The sequence below is a fragment of the Scatophagus argus genome, chromosome 24 (genome assembly GCF_020382885.2).
Source record: "Scatophagus argus isolate fScaArg1 chromosome 24, fScaArg1.pri, whole genome shotgun sequence".
Taxonomy (NCBI): domain Eukaryota; kingdom Metazoa; phylum Chordata; class Actinopteri; family Scatophagidae; genus Scatophagus; species Scatophagus argus.
This window is the reverse complement of record NC_058516.1, coordinates 12,273,764-12,294,572: the sequence shown is the minus strand read 5'-3', so window position 1 is coordinate 12,294,572 and position 20,809 is coordinate 12,273,764. Positions and strand designations below refer to the sequence as shown.

At 41.4% G+C, this 20,809-nt stretch overlaps 2 protein-coding genes across 6 annotated transcripts; both read right to left on the bottom strand.

Annotated features, from left to right (window-relative positions):
• Positions 1 to 585: 585 nt before the first annotated feature.
• ccdc14 (coiled-coil domain containing 14) lies at positions 586 to 7,048 on the bottom strand. The gene is made up of 11 exons (XM_046382757.1): positions 6,852 to 7,048; positions 6,344 to 6,399; positions 6,155 to 6,230; positions 5,799 to 5,874; positions 5,093 to 5,197; positions 4,354 to 4,926; positions 2,944 to 3,073; positions 2,732 to 2,805; positions 1,867 to 2,010; positions 1,446 to 1,548; positions 586 to 1,302 (listed from the first exon to the last, which is right to left on the bottom strand). The coding sequence occupies exons 1-11, from the start codon at positions 6,873 to 6,875 to the stop codon at positions 717 to 719; spliced, it is 1,947 nt and encodes a 648-aa protein (XP_046238713.1). The 5' UTR covers positions 6,876 to 7,048; the 3' UTR covers positions 586 to 716.
• A 1,873-nt stretch (positions 7,049 to 8,921) lies between these two features.
• On the bottom strand, positions 8,922 to 20,764 carry ddx4 (DEAD (Asp-Glu-Ala-Asp) box polypeptide 4). Of its 5 annotated transcripts, none has more exons than XM_046381946.1 (20): positions 20,625 to 20,764; positions 19,780 to 19,810; positions 19,605 to 19,659; positions 16,657 to 16,719; positions 14,540 to 14,575; positions 14,425 to 14,451; positions 14,208 to 14,276; positions 14,015 to 14,050; positions 13,900 to 13,932; positions 13,761 to 13,799; positions 13,545 to 13,687; positions 12,844 to 12,996; positions 12,612 to 12,766; positions 12,334 to 12,463; positions 12,072 to 12,238; positions 11,837 to 11,982; positions 10,399 to 10,492; positions 10,043 to 10,313; positions 9,486 to 9,590; positions 8,922 to 9,368 (listed from the first exon to the last, which is right to left on the bottom strand). In XM_046381946.1, exons 2-20 carry the CDS (start codon positions 19,798 to 19,800, stop codon positions 9,252 to 9,254), a joined length of 1,860 nt encoding a protein of 619 aa, XP_046237902.1. In that variant the 5' UTR covers positions 19,801 to 19,810; positions 20,625 to 20,764; the 3' UTR covers positions 8,922 to 9,251. The 5 variants fall into 5 exon arrangements, with proteins under 5 accessions (XP_046237902.1, XP_046237899.1, XP_046237903.1 ...); XM_046381943.1 differs by having other exon boundaries at positions 10,399 to 10,498; positions 20,625 to 20,762; XM_046381947.1 differs by having other exon boundaries at positions 8,922 to 9,372; positions 10,399 to 10,498; positions 20,625 to 20,761.
• Between the last annotated feature and the right edge of the window lie 45 nt (positions 20,765 to 20,809).

Sequence of the window (20,809 nt, the reverse complement as noted above, 5' to 3'; positions counted from 1 at the left end):
GACATGCTGACTCTTTTTATAAACACTATGTCAGCTGTGCTGAAATGTACACTGTGCCAAAAACTGACTTGCATTGCTGCTCCTGAGAACTGTTTTTATACTTGTACTTGTTTTGCCTCCTTTCCTAATTAAAACATGTTTTGCAGTTTCATAAAAATGGTCCAGAGTCTGTGTTTATTTTATTTTATTTCCAAACAAACCACATATGTGATTACTACTATGGCCGCCCATCTTGAGCCGGGGTCTGCTCTGAGGTTTCTGCCTTCAAAAGGCAGTTTTTCCTTGCCACTGCCGCCAACAACTTGCTCAATGCTGGGCTCTCTGTATTATGATTTAATTAAAGAGCTTGGTCTAGACCTGCTCTAATTGGAAAGTGTCATGAGATAACTTTTGTTGTGAATTGGCGCTATATAAGTAAACTGAATTGAAATTGAATATGTCAGTGAAATACTTCTATTTGATTGAATGACGCAGCATGGAGTGCTGGGTGTGAATGTTTCAATGTAAACATTATTGCTTCAAGTATGCCAATCAACACAAACACAATTTCTCCACCATTACAATAAATGGCATTACAACCAAAAATAAAGTTTAAAAAATGCTTTATTTACAAAACTGAAATAGCACTATAAATTAAAATCATCAAGACAAAATGCAGCAACAGGCTAGAGACCCTACATTATGTTGTTTATCTTTGCTCATATAAGTGATAAGTTTCACTTCCACAGATCTAGTTGGATACTCTTCTGTAAACTGGCTATGCTAGCATCCAGAGCTGACAGGCCATCTCTGAACACCGCCTCATCTCTGGTGTCAAAGGTCGACCCTGACCTCATGCTCCAATCGGAACACACAGATTCCACATCACACTGGGACTGTTTGGAGTTCGGCAGTTGGTCAAGCTCCTTGTGCAACCATCGCCCACATGACTGGACTTTATCTAAACAATGTGACTGGTTGAGAGTTGGATGAGTGTTTTGGTGAAGGGCTGAAGTCTCTGAAAGTTTGTCAACTTGCTGAGCTCTGGCATTAGAATGTGATAATGCGTCTCTCAGCTGGACTGAGGTCAGTTTATTTTGCTCTAGCGTGTTTCTTTCTCCCTCGGCGGCCACGCACAGATGCCTGGCGTACGTGGGCTCCAGCTGACCGAGAGACATCACGTATTGGGTGATCCGGTCAGCGGGGGGCTCTGCGGGATTCAGTCCGTGCTGGTGTTGCTCAAAATGTTGTTTTGTTAGAGTATCTGACACTGAGCTGTCAACAGCGGTAGTAAAATCTGATGAATTCTGCCTCTGAAGAGCCCTGAAAGAGAAGTGGAAATAAGTTTGACAGTTAATTTTTCACAATGATGTGCTACACTCACATTTCCCCTATAGACATCATTCTTGCAGATAAGGAGCTTTCATTGTGCACTTCCTGAAACACACACACACACACAAGCCTACCTGTTAAGATGTTCTATTTCTTCAAGTCTTTGCCGGGCAAGTGAGGCTAACTCACTCTTCTCTCTCTCACTGTCCAGCAACCTGCTTCTAGTGGCATCCAAGTCTGAGACACACACACACATAGACACTCACATGTAGTGTTTTCCATAGTTTGTACAGAATAGGGTATGAATTGATTTACAGACTTGTCCACACCACACAGTACTCCAGTCAATGCCTATCATAAATCAATTTTTTTTTTATTTGATTCCAAATTTTCCTGCCTCAAATTGAATGTATGTATTCTGTGTGATTGTTTACATTTATATTTATTGATGTTCCGTTTCAAATGTCATAAGTTAGCGTCAGTTTTAGCACCGTGATGATGAGAGTTTGTGTAGCAGGACTGCATGTTTGATCACAGATCTCAGAAATCCTGAACCTGACTTGATGAGTGTATTCTTTGCTTCTCTGTCTCTCAGCTGGCTCTGTGTGTCCTGAAGTGCTTCTTGTAGTTCTGCGAGTTCATCCCGGAGCTCCTGCAGTTGCAGTCGAGCTGTATTGAGCTCCTCCTGCAGAGCCAACGCTGTGGAGACACAGAGGGTTCAGATTATTCACAACATGAACACATCACTGATATACATAAAGACAAAGGAAGAATCTCCACTTCCTCCCAAAATAATACCGGTGGAGTGAAGCAAAATATAACAAATACGAGTGTCGCCATCAAGAGGAGCAGCGGAGCAAGCAGCACTTACCTGTCAGTGATGATATTTCACCCTCTTTACACAGCATCAAGTAACTAATTAAAACCACACTTATCAGATAAATGAATACCCAACTGGTCAAGGCAGATGGCCGCCCATCTTGAGCCGGGGTCTGCTCCGAGGTTTCTGCCTTCTAAAAGGCAGTTTTTCCTCTCCACTGTCACCAAGTGCTTGCTCAAGGGGGAATGTTGGGCTCTCTGTATTACAATTTAATTAAAGAGTTTGGTCTAGACCTGCTCTAATTGGAAAGTGTCATGACATAATTTTTGTTGTGAATTGGCGCAAAATAAGTAAACTGAATTGAATTGAATACTTAAAGATATATTAGCATGATAAAAACTACCTAAGATGACAGAAACCATGTTTGGGAAAAATTTAGCTGACATATTCTTTGAGTTTTTAGTTGTGCCCCCATTTCCCACCTGCTTACAAGAAAAGGGAGGGGTTCATGACCTATACTGCATCCAGCTACCAGGGAGTGATGAAGAGCTCTCGTGCCATCCATCTTTACAGTCATTGAAACACACATAGAAACTTCACCTTCTGAGTTACAGGGTGTCTCCATGTTCTGTTGTCTCTGTGCTTTCTCCTCCTTCAACTGCTGGTTTTGAATCCTCACACACACACACACACACACAAACAGGGAGAGAAAGAGGATTTCAAATTGTATCTCACTGATGTGCGTACACTCACTGATATCTGTTAATGCAAGCCCGTGTGTGTGTGTGTGTGTGTGTGTGTGTGTGTGTTACCTCCAGAGCTGAGTGTTCTGGCTGTGCAGTGATGACAGGTGTGGTTCAGTCTGGATGTTTGAACCACCAGCATTCAGAGGTGAGGACACAGTCTGTTCTAGATGGCTGAGCAGCATCTTTGCTACACTACCTATATATATATAAACATAAACAGATACACACACACACACTGCATTAATGTGGTCTCCATGCCACAGCACAAGGAAAATGTTGCAAACACTGCATCATACAGAAGCAGAGAACTACAATAAAAAAAAAAGCAATTATCGCTGTCAGATGTCAATTGTCACTGGCATCACTGATGTAAGTGTGAACATAATCAACTTTTACACTAATAAACCCTTAACACAGAGAGATGTGTGGGCTTCACTGCAAACCCAAACACTATACAAATCCAAAATTCATCAGGTTTTCCAAAGCCGCAAGCATTTTTTTTTCTACAGACTTCCTATCTGTTTAACACATTTTTATTTTTTTACATTTAATTTAAATTCTGATATCAGCCGACACTTTGTTCATCCTTCCACACGGTCTGAGAAAGTAAAACTCAAATCACTGACTTTTTAAGGGCCGTTGTATATGACAGGCGTCTGCGAGGACCCAGTCTAAAAATCTGGATGGTGAATACTTGGATTTGCAACACACACAAGTACAACACTCATAACTCCTCCCATGATGCACTGAGCTCTTTCTTCCTCTCCCTCTCCTTCTGCGCACATTTATGTCCCATTAATGCATATCACTAACCCAACTTGTTCCCTGGAGTCCTTGTGCTTTCTCGTCTTGTAGGTTCCCATGGATCGTGGTTGGACCTCCTGCTGCGGTCCTGCTCGAAACCTACTGCGATTACTACTGTTTAGTCATAATCTGTTTTAATTCTGTTACTACTCTGTACAGCTACTACCATTATTACTGTTACTAATATTGCTATCGTAATCACCATAGTACCTCCTATATACTTCATTATCATTATCTACAGTTCCAATATTTCTGTATTATTACTGCTGCTATGCATCTCTGCTTGTGTGCTCCTTCTCTCACGCCCCACCTCCATCTCCCTCTCTCTCTCTCTCTCTCTCTCTCAAACCAACCGGTCAAGGCAGATGGCCATCCATCTAGAGCCGGGGTCTGCTCCGAGGTTTCTGCCTTCTAAAAGGCAGTTTTTCCTCGCCACTGCCGCCAAGTGCTTGCTCAAGGGGGAATGTTGGGCTCTCTGTATTACAATTTAATTAAAGAGTTTGGTCTAGACCTGCTCTAATTGGAAAGTGTCATGAGATAACTTTTGTTGTGAATTGGCGCTATATAAATAAACTGAACTGAATTGAATAACTGTGTGTACCTACTCAGTCTAAGTGGAAAAGCAGAGAAAACAGACACAAGACAAATAGTGTGTGCACAGATTCAGTTTACCTTGACCAGCGATCAGAGTCTTGAGTTCTCCCAGCAGATACTGAACTGTCTTCAATGTCCCTTCTTTCTCTGCACTGTAGTCTTCTCTGCTGTCTGTGTCCTGAGGAACTTTATCAGCCTCCCCAGGCCCCAACTGCATGTCTGACATCTTGAAGGTACAGGTGTGTATGTGTGAGTGCGTGTGTCCGACAGCTGTGTGTGTGTCTGTGGCAGTGCTTTGGGCACTGACGTCTCTGACAGGAACGAAGTCCTCCTCTTTTCTATCCCATTCTGTGTTGCAGTGTGTGTGAAGAGCTTTACAGGCAGACTGGCAGTTAATCTGGGGCGGAGGGACAGTGGTCTGGGGTGGAGAGGTGGTGGTGAGGGTTGGAGGGATGGAGGTCTGAGGGTGGGGTTTCGGGGTGGATGGGATGGGTAGTGTTTGGCAGTGTGAAGGAGATTGCAGCAGGGTTTGGAGTTGTTTCTGTGGGGGGTGGAGCCTCACTCCTGAGTGTGCAGGTGGAGCAGTAGACTGATGTCTAATTGGAGCTGTGCTGCCTGGTCCACGCTGGACTGACCGACCACTCTTCTGTTCTGGAGGTGGAGATTAGACTCTTTACAAATTAGGAACCACAACTGAAACGAGTGTTTGACTTTGTTGCATTAGCCTCGATATTGTGAATTTGTGTATGACTTGTAAGCCCTACTCATAATGTCAAATAAAGCCACACATATTACCCTCTCGGAAACGCACGCATACCTGTCTGTGTATAAAGTTTCTTGATGGTCTTCTTCGTCGGTGAAGCAGATTTTCTTGATTTGGCTGCTGTACTCTTCACTTCTCTGGGAAGACCTGGCAGGGCTTCTACAAACACAAGTACACATGAAGCACAAGCACACACACACACAGGTGTGTTACTGTTTGTCCAATTAATAGGGGGACAGCCGTAGCCTAGAGTTTGGAGAAGTAGCTTGTGATCGGAAGGTCGCCGGTTCGATTCCCAAACCAGACGGGCAGGAAAAATTTGAATGTGGCGGAGTGATTAATGTCCCCACCCCCCATTAGCCGACTGATGTGCCCTTGAGCAAGGCGCTTAACCCCCAATATATGCTCCCCAGGTGCTTGATGCAGCCCACTGCTCCTGTGTGTTTCACTGCATGTTTGCATGTGTGTGTCTGTTTCAATCTGTGATGGGTTAAATGCAGAGAAGTAATTTCCCAGTTTGGGATTAATAAATTCAATTAAAAATTTTAAAAAATTAAATAGTCTAAACCCCAAAGACAAAATGATATAGGAGGGGTATAAAACAGAGAAAAGTAGCAAATCCTCAGAGGAAGATGCTGAACTTTGATTACAAGGTTATGAAATTTGTTGCTGATTACTTTTCTCTCAATCAACGAATCGATGAATCAACTGTCTGATTCAACATTACTTATAACAACCATCGTGTTAAAACACATCTAACCTGCTTTCCCAGCCACCTGAAGGATACCACTGAGCAAGGCAGCACACTGGTCCAGACCCTTGTGGAGAGAAGTGACCTGAGAGAGACAGAAAGCAGCTGTGAGCATCACTAACAGATTCAGTTCCACTTTAAAAATGTGTTTAAATTATTTTCATTAGTAAACTGATTATCATCTGACTGTTTGTGTCAACTGACCCATTTGACTTTGGTGATCTCAGCAGTACAATGTTAACATAAGTGACAGGACATATTCTAAAAATTATATGTTATAAAAATAAGTTATTAATCATGTAAAATCTCAAATTGCAATGTGTCTTTTATCCTTTGTATTGACTCTAGATAGCTTGTTTCCTTACCTGGTCTTCAGAGTCTGTTGAGTACAGAGAGTAGGCTGGTTCAGGGCAGAGTGCTGGTCCTGGATTTCGAATCGCTCTTAAGTCAGAGGAACACAGCAAAGCGTAAGAGTCAGTGGAGTGCTGAAAGGATTATAGCGTATAAATGTGTCCAGTCAAAACAAAAGGCAAACAAAGGTTTGGCGCATTCACCGTCTCCTGGCCGGCTGCACTTTGGCTCTTCCTGTCAGCCTTCCTGATGTCACCGCCTGCCAATCAACCAACACAATATCACACAACAATTTCATACATACATACAGCTGTGGTACTGAAGCATCCAAACATTGTTAGATCTTGTTATAAGACTATTCTAGTCTTACAAACTGAGGCACTGAGGCACTGGTGTTATCACATGATTACACCTTGAGTTTAGGGAATGACATTTTGCATTAGTTACTCTATAGCCTTCAAATTACTTGGCGAGGATATGTTATAATTCATCTACAATTCCCAGTGGAGTGTAAAATGTACAAAACAATAAGCTAGCTTCAAAGTAAGTGTTCATTCAAGAAATAATTCACAGCTAGCAAACAAGGAGTGTAATGCTAATGGATCTCTCCTATCGTCCACTTGAAGCAGGTGTTAGAGATCAAATTATACTGTCAAACATGTAGTTTGATGTCTTGAGTACTGTGCAAAGTTTGACTTTAATCGGTCTTACCTTGCTTTTAGCTATTTCTTTCATGATTGACGGAAGCTTCCGTCGCCTAAGTTACCGAAATGTTTAGCCTTTCCTGTGCTGTCAAACGAAATAGAGACTTTTTTTATTTACTTTAGCTGTTATACTTGAAGTGTTTTCTTCCTGTATGAATTTCGTTGATTCGGTTCCGGCCGAAACACGAATTTAAAAGAGGAAACGTGACAAGCTGACCAATCAAAACGGCGGGACATTAGTGGGCGGAGCTGCAGCGTCAGGAAAAGCCTCTCAATAGGTTTGTCCGACCTGATCGCAGCCCCGATTTGCTCTGACGTCAAATGACGCGCTGGCAACGATAATCCTGCGAGATCGAGTCGGCCGCGGTGTTTGCAAAGAAACGTCAACAAAGCTGCTGTAGCTGTTGTTAGGAAAATGCATAAGGACTGTAATACACAAAAGCCGTAACGTAACACTGCTAGTCGTAAATCTTTAACCGACCAATCAACATACATTAGCAGAATGATAATTCTTTATAGACAAAACTGTCTGCCCTGAAAAATAAATGGTAATTAGTATTTTTTATTTTCAATTATGAAATACTATATCTGCAAAAACTAAAACAAAATCAGGGCGTTTTGGTCTAGAAGCAGGTGTGAATAATTAATTTAGCCACTTCTAGATGAACTGCAGCTTCACTTTCGATGCAGTGGGGTTTAATAGGGAGTGGACAGGCTGTCCTTGGAAGGGCTGTGGCAGTTGCTCCCCAAAGAGACTCTAAGACTCAGGGCATGATGGGAAATCCATGATCCAAGAGCTATAATATGAAAGTAGAAATTTCGATTTTGAAATTTGAAAAATACAACATTGTACTCGAACTCGACTACTCGAGTCAGCCCCCTTCACCCGACTGACCATCAGCAGGATAGTTCTCCCTAGCAAGCCGGGGCCTGCTCAAGGTTTCTTCCTGTTAAAAGGGAGTTTTTCTTTGCCACTGTCTGCTTGCTCAGGGGTTCAGGCTCTGGGTCTCTAAAGCATCTAGAGACAATTTTTATTGTAAAAGGTGCTATATAAATAAATTGAAATTGAACTAAACAATAAGTGTATTAAATGAAATTCTTTTGAATAAATTATCAATTTTCACCTTCTTTTGTTACAGTTTCAAATCTTTTATTTTTTTTTTTAAACCGAACATGACACCAATAGTAGTGTCTCAGATCTCAGATTGTGCAGTTCAACAGCCACACTTTGACGTTTCTCACTTCTACAGGTAACTGTGAACGTAGCGTATTGGCTAGCAATATCGCCTGCGCGTCCAGGACAACCGGCACATTGTGATGTCTGTGCCAGCGAAGTGTGGGCTATTTATTTAATAGATAATCTGAAAAATTATCCCAAATGTTGTAATAATGGGTAATTTGGCATACCTTAAGGGGGATTGGCTAAAACCGGAACTTAAGCATATGATTAGCAGAGTTGACGTTAGCCGGCAAGTGCGGCTACTGGCCAGTGTTGGGCATTGTTGTCCGGCAGATGAATACATTCGACGGCCAAATGTCCACAGACCCTTTTTTTTTTCATTTATTTGTTTTTTAAATATTGTTAATGTGGCAACCACGGGCTTATGGAATAATGCCTCAACCAACACCAAAGATGATCTAAAAGACATTTAGGTGCATTACATTAAGGAAGCAGGAGACGCATGTCCATCCTATAACAATTCCTTATTAACAAAATGCAAAATAACAATAATAATAATAATAATGATGATGATAAAATGCCTTGAGGGGAAGAGAAAGGGAGGGAGCTTGGGATGCATTTATAGGATCCCTACATCATTGGCATGTCTGACTGCACCCTCTACAGGTCGGTGGAACCGCTTTAAAAAACAAAAACAAAAACAAAATAAACATCATCCCCTTGGATCACTCTATTCAACTGTCAGTGATCAAGATCCAAAGCTTTAAGTCTGCTGAGAGCAAGCATTAACATCATCACCTGCACTCATCTGTAATGGACGCATGAATAAAAGAATAGTTATTTTTTAGAAACCTGTTAACTAAGTATGTGACAATGTGACAAATAATAATTGCAGGCTTTGCTTTGAAGAAATATTTATTTTCTGGTGATCTTTAATCCTAGTACAAAACAAATTATAGTCAGAATACAACATCCTTATGTTTTTACTTTTGGTCAGACATATTGGTTTCCCTTTTTAACCATGTCAAATGCCAGTGATGATTCAAAACAAATAATAAAATCTACTTTTAACAATTTGCTTGTCGGTGAAAACCGATAAAGCTGTCACATCCTACAGAAAGCCTGATTTTCCCATCTCCCAACATCTCACTGGACATTTCTAACTTTGTCTGGCCTGAAAACCTTTTTTTTTTTTTTTTTTCCTCAAACAAAAACGCTGTGATAAAACTACAACAAGCTGAACATCTGAACAGAAAAATAACTCAGGTCAATGTTATGCTGCTCTAATATCCCCCCTCTATTCCCAATCTTCATCAGTTGCAGTCTGAGCAGCCGGGAAAGATCCTTCCTGAGAACACAGTGGAAATAGTGAGGACGCACTGATATCAAAAAGATTTTAGAGGGAAAGAAATACCAAAAATTAACGACAAGCTACTCTAAAGCAAACATCAATAGATCTACCTTCCTGGAGTCTGAGGAGGCAAAGTTCTTCGAAGAGTTGAAGCCCATGCTACCAGTGCCACTGAACGCAGACTCCTCTAACCATGAGGGCACTTCCTGCTGGGCCTGCCAATTCCAGTAAACACAATAAAACAACTGTTTTAAGTTCTTCTTGATGACACACAATGTCTGCACTTTGAATGACTGAAGAATAGGATGTTCTTCAGTCATTCAATTCAATTCAGTTTATTTATATAGCGCCAATTCACAACAAAAGTTATCTCATGACACTTTCCAATTTGAGCAGGTCTAGACCAAATTCTTTAATTAAACTGTAAATAGAGAGAGCCCAACATCCCCCCTTGAGCAAGCACTTGGCGACAGCGGTGAGGAAAAACTGCCTTTTAGAAGGCAGAAACCTCGGAGCAGACCCCGGCTCAAGATGGGCGGCCATCTGCCTTGACCGGTTGGGTCAAGTCATTCACAGGGGAATAATTCATTAAGTGTGTATATGCTGAATTAAAAGGCTCAGTGTGAACGGTTGTATCCAGATATCTGCAGCAGATAGCTCCTCTTACCTTGGACAGGACTGTGACCAAGGAGCGAGCCAGCTGACCATCAGCATTCGGGTCATAGAAAGATACCGCCCTTCCAATGTTGCCACAGCGACCAGTTCGCCCAATACGGTGGACATATTCGTCAATGTTGTTGGGGAGGTCATAGTTCACCACATGTTGTACATCTGGAATATCCAGTCCGCGGGCAGCTACAGAGGTTGCCACCAGGACCGGACATTTGCCCGAGCGGAAGTCTGCCAGAGCCTGCTCTCGCTCCCGCTGCTCACGGTCACTGTCAGACAACATATCACATCACTATCTGCCTTATAAAAAAAAAAAAAAAGTAGAAAATACAGATTCTTGGACACCTCACTCACCCATGAATGCTGGTAGTCGGAACCTTTTCCTGACACAGGTAAGTAGCAATAAAATCAGCTTGTCTCTTGGTCTCCACAAACACCATGGTGCGCTCTGTTCCTGCAACCAACACCAGTCACTGAAATCAAGCTGGAAAGCATTACTCAGTCCTACATGAAATACAGACTGCTGTGTGCTTGAAAAAGATATAAAACAATGTGATTATGCCACAGTAACTTGCCCAAATCAATTACTTGTTCCTTTACGTCTGTCCCTTAGAGTTAGGTTCGCTGTGTTTGCAAACAGTACTTTTCAGCATCCCAAAGTGTGTATACTGACTGTTCTCACCTAAAGCTACTCACAAAAAACAAAAAGAATAACTCAAAGCATAAAAATTCATTATAACTCATTTTTTCTGATGGAATGTGGAGGATGAGTTTAGATGCTTTAGCCGTGGCCTAGAGGTTGGAGAACCGGAGGGTCACCGGTTCGATTCCCCCACCGGACGGGCAGGAAAAATTTGGGTGTGGTGGAGTGATTAATGTGACAAATGCCCCCCTTCCATTAGCTGGCTGATGTGCCCTTGAGCAAGGCACTTAACCCCCCCAATATGCTCCCTGGGTGCTTGATGCTGCCCACTGCTCCTGTGTGTGTTTCACTACATGTAATTTGCCGGGTGCTGCATGTGTGTTCAACTAAGGATGGGTCAAATGCAGAAGACGAATTCAGTGTGTGTATGTAAAAATACATATGCTGCCAATAAAGTGATTCTTCTTCTTCTTAAAAAAAAAAAACAAAAAACAAAACTGCTCTGTACTCTGGTGGCAAAGACTGGCAGACAATACATCAGTCAGCCCCAACATTATCACCACTGAGAAGTTAAGTGAATAAAATTAATCATCTGTTTGTAATGCGGTGTTCTGCGGGGAAATGTTCAATTCTAGCAAACATGTGAATGTTCTTTGCCACACACACCACCCACCTAAACATTGCAGATCAAATACCACCACCACCACCACCCCCCGGCAACAGCTCTTCCTGTCAGCAGCCTTCCCCACAGCCATACAATAAGAAAACCTTTATTTGTCCCACAAAGGGAAAATTGCAGATGGATGCAATGGAGTGGTCACAATTTGCAAACAGATCAGGAATGTGTCAAGTACCACAACAACAGTATTTGTGTATTTGGTCTGCTATATTTAGATGGGTGCTGTCTGTCAAAGGCCATCCACATGATTGGCAGAACTGAAGTTTCCCTGCAAAACACTGCATTGTGAACATATATGCTTAATTTTATTCACTTCACCCGTCGGTGGTTTTAATGTTATGGCTGATCCATGTACATACTGACAAATAATCAGCATATAATTGTGAAATTCTTGTCTTTGCAAGTTTTTCTTTAACACTGGAAAACAGGCTGGAAATAGCTGAGAACTGTTAAACAATTCAAAAAGTTACCAGTCGCCTTGAGGAGGTCAAGGAGCTGCTCCCTCTTGGAGAACTTGGTGACTTGGACAAATGTCTGCTCCACATCACTGCAGGCTCCGCCCACAACCCCCACAGCCAAGAACAAATAGTCAGTTTTGAGGAAATCAGCAGCCATCCTGTAAAAACACACTTCCAATAATTCTATAATTCACTTGTAAGACAGTGTTCTACATTAACAGAAACAGCTGTTGATCGAGGAGCAGACCTCTGAATGTCCTCAGGGTAGGTGGCACTGAACATCAAAGTTTGACGGTTCTCTTTAGATGGCATGCCAGGCGAGCCCACAAGGCGGCGCATGTCAGGCTCAAAACCCATATCCAACATCCTGTCAGCCTCGTCCAGCACAAAGTACCTCACCTTACTCAACCCAACCTAGAACAAATACCATTTAGTCACATGTTTATGCCTTCAATTAAAGACCATTATTATTTTGATGTAAACATCAAGTGAAGTGAAGTGTAAACTACCTTCCCTCTTCCAATCATATCCAACAGTCTCCCTGGCGTTCCACACAGCACATTGCACCCCCTTGAAATCTCTCTTATTTGGTATCCAGTGCTAACTCCACCATAAACCACTACAGGACGCACACATGTCCTACAACAGTCGGAGAAAACCAAGATTAAAAGCCAGCAGAATATGCAACTTCAGAAATGGCATCTTCAATTTGTGGGGTTTATTTGGTATCTTGCTGGGCAATTAACAGGTTGAATGACTCTTTGTCAAAGTTACAGTCTAAACATACCCAAAGGCAAACTTCCTGGCCTCAAGGTAAATCTGGTTGATGAGCTCCCTGGTTGGGGCAACAATGATGGCTTCAGGTTCCTGTAGCTCACTGAAGGAACTTGCTGCCACGCCGTCTACCATCAGCTGCTGGAGAATAGGAAGCAGGAACGCAGCCTGGAAGCAGAAAGATCAGCTCGGATTAACTATAATGAAACTTTAAACTCTGTCCAAAAGATTGTCTCTCATCTCACCGTTTTACCAGAACCTGTCTGGGCACAGGCCATGAGATCTCTACCAGCAGAGATGATTGGGATGCCATGTTTCTGCACAGGGGTTGGCTTCACATAACCAGACCTGCTGACAGTCTTCCTCAGGGACTCACACAAACCTGCCTCATCAAAAGTCTGGAGGGGAAAAAAAACAAAACATTTGAACTGTTGACTCAGCAGACTATCCATAACTTACAAATCAGCTTTTACGAAGAGATCACATTTGTACCACAAAGTACACCACACACACAAAGCAGCCCATCCATCGTCTTACCCTCATTTACTTTGGAAGCAAAATGTTTTAGTCATTTTGAGAGCATTCTAAGGAAATTTAAGAATCCAGTTGTATTCTGTTGCGGACGGTTAGAATGTACAGTGTCGTAATTTTGTTTGTATAAACTTGACTCATTTCTGTTTGACAAGCTGTTAGCTCAGTGACGTCTCAGTCCACACAACTTATCACTACACCTCAGAGTTAGACTTTTTATCCCAGTTTGTTTAATCAATTAGTGAAGGCCATGATATATAAACTACCCGTGCATTACTACTTACAAAAAATTTTAATTGCTTTTTTGTCTTCCAAACTGCTGCTATAAGTAGAAAAGCACAAAATTTTCAAATGTAAGACTATAGTGTATAACCGACAACACATTCATGAATTTGTTTAGTTCATTATTTCTTACCATGATAGCCTGCGGTGGACTGGTTCCACTGACCTCCACCATGATATCATCATATTTGTCAAAGTTGATGCCTGTCTCATAGTGGGCAAAAATTGAATCTTCATCTTCGGGGAGGGTTGGGGGAATATAAGTGACCTTCGGTTCTGCAGGTTGAAACAGAAATAATTTGTGATACAAGAATGGAACAAATTTGATTATACTGCAAATTCTACTTACTGTCACCATTGCTGGTATCCTTATTTTCTTTGTCTTCCCCTGTATCAGGCAAATGTCAACCACATCAAATTTTTCAAATCCAAACTAAATTCATAAACTAACACACAGATTTCCATATATAAATAAAATAGCTACTAACACTGAGCAAAGACCTCATCTTTTCCACGGTAGCCTGCAAAAACACAAAGCACAAACTACTTTAACTAAAGGGGAAATTATGAGTCTTCCAAAACATTAAATGATTGCTTACTTACCTCCTCCAAAGCCTCCTTTCCCATTCTGGCCACCACCTTTGACACATTATTAACCATTAACAATCTGCTCTACTCACTTCAAATTAAGGCTGAATTACATAAATAGCAACACATTTCTTTACATTTTAGAAAATTAACTTCAAGCAAAAAAAGTTGTCCTGCTTCACAAGAACAGCACTGAATCAAGAAATACCTCGTCCGAAACCACCTCCTATGAAACCAACCCCTCTGCCGCCGCCTCCTCGCCTTCCTCCCATAAACTCTGTTCAGAATATACATTATTGTTAGAATAACTCATGCATTTTGCTTTGTGTAAAATTACAACTACAAAAAGTGTATACAGCAAACCACAACCAAAACTTTTGTATTTAAAAAAAAAAAAGAAAAAAAAAAAAAGGAAAAACACCTACCATTTTCACACACTCCATTATCACCTCCTGTAAAATCGGGGCAACTCATAAAGTCAACTAACATTTGTGTAGATATGTAGGTCAAATGCAGTGAGAATAAATATGAAAAAATTACCACTGTGATCATTTCTGCCAAAACCTCTGCTGCGTCCTGATAAATAACACACAAAATTTCATACAGTTAAAAGCTACCCCAATTTAATCTGCCAAAACAATATAGCATTTGCTCGGAATTTAGTAAGACAGAATTTGTTAAAAATTTCTGTCTCAGTCTTTGTACTGAGCAGTACTTCAGTACATATGAAGAACTCTTTCCAAAACGTGATAAACGCCAAATTTTAAAAAAATTAACCATCATGCCATTTTGCTGTGTACTGAACCTATTCACAGCTCCAACGTTTCATACGAAATCGCTATATTTCCTTGTTTAAAATGTACTGCAAGATGCAGTTGCTTTCCAAACCGCAATAAGTGCCAAACCTATTTTTAGCCTAAATGTGTTATGTCCTCTCGACCAATCAGAATTCGGTGTTGACCAGGACTTGGCCATACTTCTTCTCCTGGACATAACGCCAGTGAAAAGGCAGCGTCCAGGACGTAGATAAAACGTAAACTGATCAACTGATGTAAAACGAAAAGACCGGAACGTGTCAGTCAAGTACAGTCTCTTGTGCAACAATCCCACGGAGAAGGTGCCCGTTTACAAGGCGTGTTTGGTGAGTACAATTTTCGTTTCAGAATTGGCTAGTTTAATACCGTTTCGTAGGTTTCTCCCTTGCGACAACAAGCATGCTAATGTGACATGGAAAGTACTGATAATAATACTAGTCTACTAATGCCATTGCTATAGAGCAGGGGTAGGGAAGCTAAGTGTGTGTGTGTGTGTGTGTGTGTGTGTGACTCCTAATGGCTTTAAGGTTAATAAAAACTGTAGGAATTTCTGTAAAGACAAGAGAGGGAGGCTGTAGGCAGTGTTTCCCTTGGAGCAGCAAAAAAATGGATAGATTTATAGTATTTTGAAAAAAATAAAATAAACTTTAAATTTATAATCTACAATATTGTTGTTTGATTTAACAATCATTGTTCAACATGTTCAGACTGAGCCAACAAACCATTTTAACAGGATAAATTGAATATTAACAAAATGTGTGGGTCTAGATAAAAAAAAATGCCATTTTCCTGAAAACTATTAAAATGGATTTATAGTGTTTTGAAAAAGAGCTCTTCATATATTTACTGTTAAGCTGTTTTGTTCTCACACTAAACTGCAGCTGATGTGGGAATCTTTAAGTGTCTTCATATTTTTGTTAGCCTTGGCCTGAGTTGCAGCCAGCTGGTGATTGTGAACTACAGTTAACAGCATGAAAAGACATGCGCAAATAAGATGAACTTTATTGATCCCACGGTGAGGAAATTCACTCAGTCAGTTCTGTCATTTGCTAAACAACGGTCAGGTCATTCCAAAACACATTTTCTTGATTCGGTTGCACATGTGGATCAACAACCACTGTCATCACCATGAATAAAATATAGAGGGGTGACAAGAGAGATTTATGTTTATATATATATATAAAAAAAAAAAACCTCAGGGCCAGGTTGTAAGTGACATCCCATCCACAGTCATCCCGCTGCATTATCAAACCATAATTATCCCTTTCACTCCCACTCTTCCTTTCTCCCCCTCTCCCCCAACCCTGGTCAAGGCAGAATGCCAACCAACTAGAGCCAGGGTCTGCTCCGAGGTTTCTGCCTTTCAAAGGGCAGTTTTTCCAACACCTCAAAGTGCCATGGGATAACCTATGTTGGGATTATAAGTCTAACTGAACTGAATAATTATCATCTTAAATGCCATTAATAGAAAAAAATAAATAAATTTAACTCCAATGTTCTTACTTGCCAATATTATATAAGCCACAAACAATACTGTGCATCACATGGTAGGGATGCACAGTCAACAGATAAGGAAAAGCTCTGCATTTTTCATTGCTCTAAATGTAAGAGAAACAACAAAACTGAACAAACAAAGGTAAGTAGTAAACAGAACAATTTTCCAGAAATCATTGATACATATCTGAAGATTTACTTATACCAACAACTTTTTGTTCCCCTGTATTAAACATTTTGGTCAGGTGTATAAGGACTAATACATTTCATATACTGACAGTGAAAGCTGAACAGGAAGAAAACATTTTTTAGTTGCGTGTGTAGGTGAGTTCAAAGTTCAGGTCTTACCTCTGCCTCCTCTACCTCTAAAACCACCTCTTTCTCCTCCTATATTGCTCCAATTGCCCCCATCTATAAAGAACAAATCGGAGGGTTAGCGGCACTAAGACTAGGAACTGAAACTAGTTAACAGAATACTGCCAGTGCAATTGCCTTTCTCGTCAGTATCTACAAAACAAAGGCCAAAGCCCAAAGTTAGGTTGCTTCTTCAAAGTCCATAGAGTTCAACACCACATCCTAAAACACATACCTATTGGTTGTGATTGGCTGGAAGCAGCAACACTGCTTCACGAGCATATAATTGAGCATTCAATTAGTTCAGTAGATCATAGTTAACAGTCAAGGGGATAAAATGCCCAAATGCAGTCTTGCACTTAAGGCGTCAGCTGACACATTTTGCCTGATTTGATTCAGAACACATCTGCAGTCACTGATAATTCTCAATTATCCAATAGTTCTTTGATCTGTAAATGTCTCACATCACAAGTTATTACAAGGCAACAGTGACATCTTTCAATTTATCTTGTCATTAATAAAGATAAGATAAACCTTGATTAGTTCTGCTGTGGAGAAACAATATACAATAATAAGAAATATAAAAAGAAGCACTTGAGAGTACTTAAAGTTCAGTTCTTTAACAGATTTGACACAGCGACCCCAGCTAACACTTGAAACAACTCCTCAGCAGTATGGGAGCAACTAGCCACTCCCCCACCTGTCACCTCAACAATGACCTTCATGGCTGAGCAGGTGAGAAGACAGCTGCAGAGGCACCACACAGGCAAAGCTGCTGGCCCAGATGGTGGGACCCCAAGGTCCTGAAAGCCTGTGGCCCCATCTAAGTGGAATACTTCATCATGTCTTCAACCTGAAACTGAGTCTTCAGAGAATCCCCGTAGAGTGGAAGACATCGTGGCTTGTTCCTGTCCTGAAGACGCTGCGTCCCAGTGACCACAAGGACTATAGGCCTGTGGCTCTGATGTCACACATCATGAAGACCCTGAAAAGACTCATCCTGGAACAGCTCCAGCCCATGGTCCAACCACTTTAGGATCCCCCTCAGTTTGCCAATCAGCCCCGGCTTGGAGTGTATGATGCCATCATCTACCTGCTGAACAAAGTCTACACCCACCTGGACAACCCAGCAAGCACTGTGAGAATCATGTGACCCCTACCAACATCAACGGGGCCACTGTGGAGGTTATGGAGGAGTACAAGTACTTAGGGGTGTACTTGGACCACAAACCATTGGAGTGAGTTCCCTCCAATGACAAGATATGTCACTTTCCTAAACTGGACTGGTGCAAGAATGTGGACACTGTAAGGGCCAGAGCAGCCTCTATTTTCTGAGGCGACTGAGGTCCTTCAACATCTGCAGGACGATGCTGAGGATGTTCTATGAGTCGGTGGTGTCCAGTGCCATCACATATGCTGTTGCCTGCTGGGGCAGCTGCCTAAGGGTGAGGGACACTAACAGACTCAATAGAATCATTAAGAAGGTCAGCCATGTTGTGGGAGAGGAACTGGACTCTCTGACAGTGGTGTCTGAGAGGAGGATGTTGTCCAAAATAAGAACTATGCTGGACTTTCCCTCTCACCCTCTCCACAATGTGCTGATCAGCTACAGGAGCTCGTTCAGCAACAGACTCTTACTCCCACGATGCACCACAGAGTGACACAGGAAATCATTCCTGCCTGTCGCCATCTAACTGTTGAACTCTGTACTGTAATGAACACACAGGCATACATTTCCCTGGGAATGTATAAATATCTGATATTTTTTTTCTATTTTGTTTTTATCTTTCATTTTCATTTTCTTGGTCATAAAAATTGCAATGTCTGTACGTAAAAAGAATTTCCCCTCTGGGATAAATAAAGGAATTTTCTTGATTCTGATTTCACTACTTATTTAATAATAACATGCCACAAGGCACCTGAGGAGAATGAGCTGTTAATTAATTCTCCTCTGCCTCTTCCACTACAACACGGATAAAAACAAAAATACATCTTTAATGTCCAGGACAGAGCTAATGTTTGCAGAACCTTTCAATAATTTTACACTAAGCTATCCAACTATCAGCATTCCAGAATCTCATTATGAGCCTAAAAAATGGCATAACATGCATTATATTTCAGACGCCATTGCAAACACACAACTCAAAACCCGTGAGTCCTCCAAGGCTCAACAGTCGAGGGCGACAGTGAGCAGCTGTAGTCAAGTGCACTAAATAATGAATGCGAAAGAACAGCTGTTCAGATTACTGAATCAGAAAAACAAAACATTTCTTTGATTGTGTTCTAAAACACACCCAAACCTTTGAACAACCATCTAGATTTTGTGTGAGTACTTATTAATTAAGTGCAGGCTTTATCCTGCCTCTGTGCAACTCACACAAAGCTGTCACAAGCAACTACTCAGGTCACGACATTAACCCTGGCTGCCTGAGAAAAATTACATTATACATTTTTTGAGTCAGTACATTTAGAAGAAGAATCAGCTTTATTGGCAGTATATATATTTTTACATACACACACTGAATTCGTCTTCTGCATTTGACCCATCCTTAGTTGAACACACACATGCAACACCCAGCAAATTACGTGCAGTAACACACACACATACACACACACACACAGGAGCAGTGGGCAGCATCAAGCGCCCGGGGAGCATATTGGGGCGGTTAAGTGCCTTGCTCAAGGGCACATCAGCCGGCTAATGGAGGGGAGCATTTTTCACATTAATCCCTCCACCACACCCAAATTTTTCCTGCCCACTTGGTGGGGGAATCGAACCGATGACCCTCCAATCACAAGCCGCTTCTCCAACCTCTAGGCCACGGCTGCCCCCATATTACATATTACACCTTTAAATAGATGTACAATCCCTATTAAAAGATCAAAATATAGTGGCCAGTGGTGGAATGCGACTAAGTACATTTACATGGCAGTAAACTTACCTTCAACTGAGCTATGGCTGGTTTTTGTGGTAGCAGTAGTAGTAGTATTAGCTTCCTGCAAAGATGGATAAATTGCAAACAGGTGCTGACTGTGTGGTTCCATGGCAGGAAATATTAAGCAGGACATAATTAGCAAAGGACCCATCTTTGGCGCTTTGATAGTAAATGATCTTACCTCTTCTTCCCATTCATCCATTTTTGATCACCTTAAAAAGTTAAAGACAAAGTCAGCATTTAAATATAGGAAAATGTATAACAGGCGCTTGCTATCAAATAGGAATCCTACAAGGGTTAAAAAACTTTAGTTAAAACAACAGTTAACCGTTATTCCCTTCGTTCCCTACCAATAAAATTGGCCTTGAGCACAGCATACTCGCTGTCTGTGAAGTACTGGCGTGAACGCGATCTACCGACCTCGTGCATACCGCAACTTATAGCTAGCAAAGTGTTAAGCTAACGTTTGTGAAAACATGAAATGTTTTGAAATGAAAAGAGAAGTAATTAGAACGGGTATAAAAACCTTACAATGTGATGTTTTGGTTTGTATTTCTGCTTAATTAACACATAAAAGCTCCCTCGAACCCTTCTGACCAACGTTAACCAGGAAAACCAGTTGTATATATCATCGCTCCATGCCATTGCACGCGAAGTCTACCAAATTCACCTTGCGATTTTCGCTAATCCAGTCAAACTCCACAGGAGAAATGAGCGACGACGCCTCACGGTTGCTTCGATTACCCCACACTCTCCACAAAACACAAATTAAAATTTCTATTACGTTAAAGAATAGTACTTAGAAAGGCAATAAACCTAGAGTTTGAAGTTGACGACCACATAAGAGAACGGACACGCCTTCGCACAAGAACGAGATTGAGCAGCTAGCTAAAACTGACGAACTAGTTAATAAACTCGAACAAACTTTGAATTATTAACAAAACAGACGCTCAGTTCGATTAAAAATGACACTGCATAACCACACCGTATGAATGCTTATGCAAAAATAAGTTAGAAGTAGCTTACTTCCCAAGTCGACGTCGCTGAATAACCTACAACACAAACCAGCTTCGTGAACTCACTGCTGTGTCAGGGTCCGTGCGCTATGCGCTTTGCACACCGAACGTCTAGCTGGGGTTGCCAGTTTCGCTGAGTTCCCGCCCAACTCGACCATTTTGTAATTACAGCTAAAGTTAGATTAATTAATTATT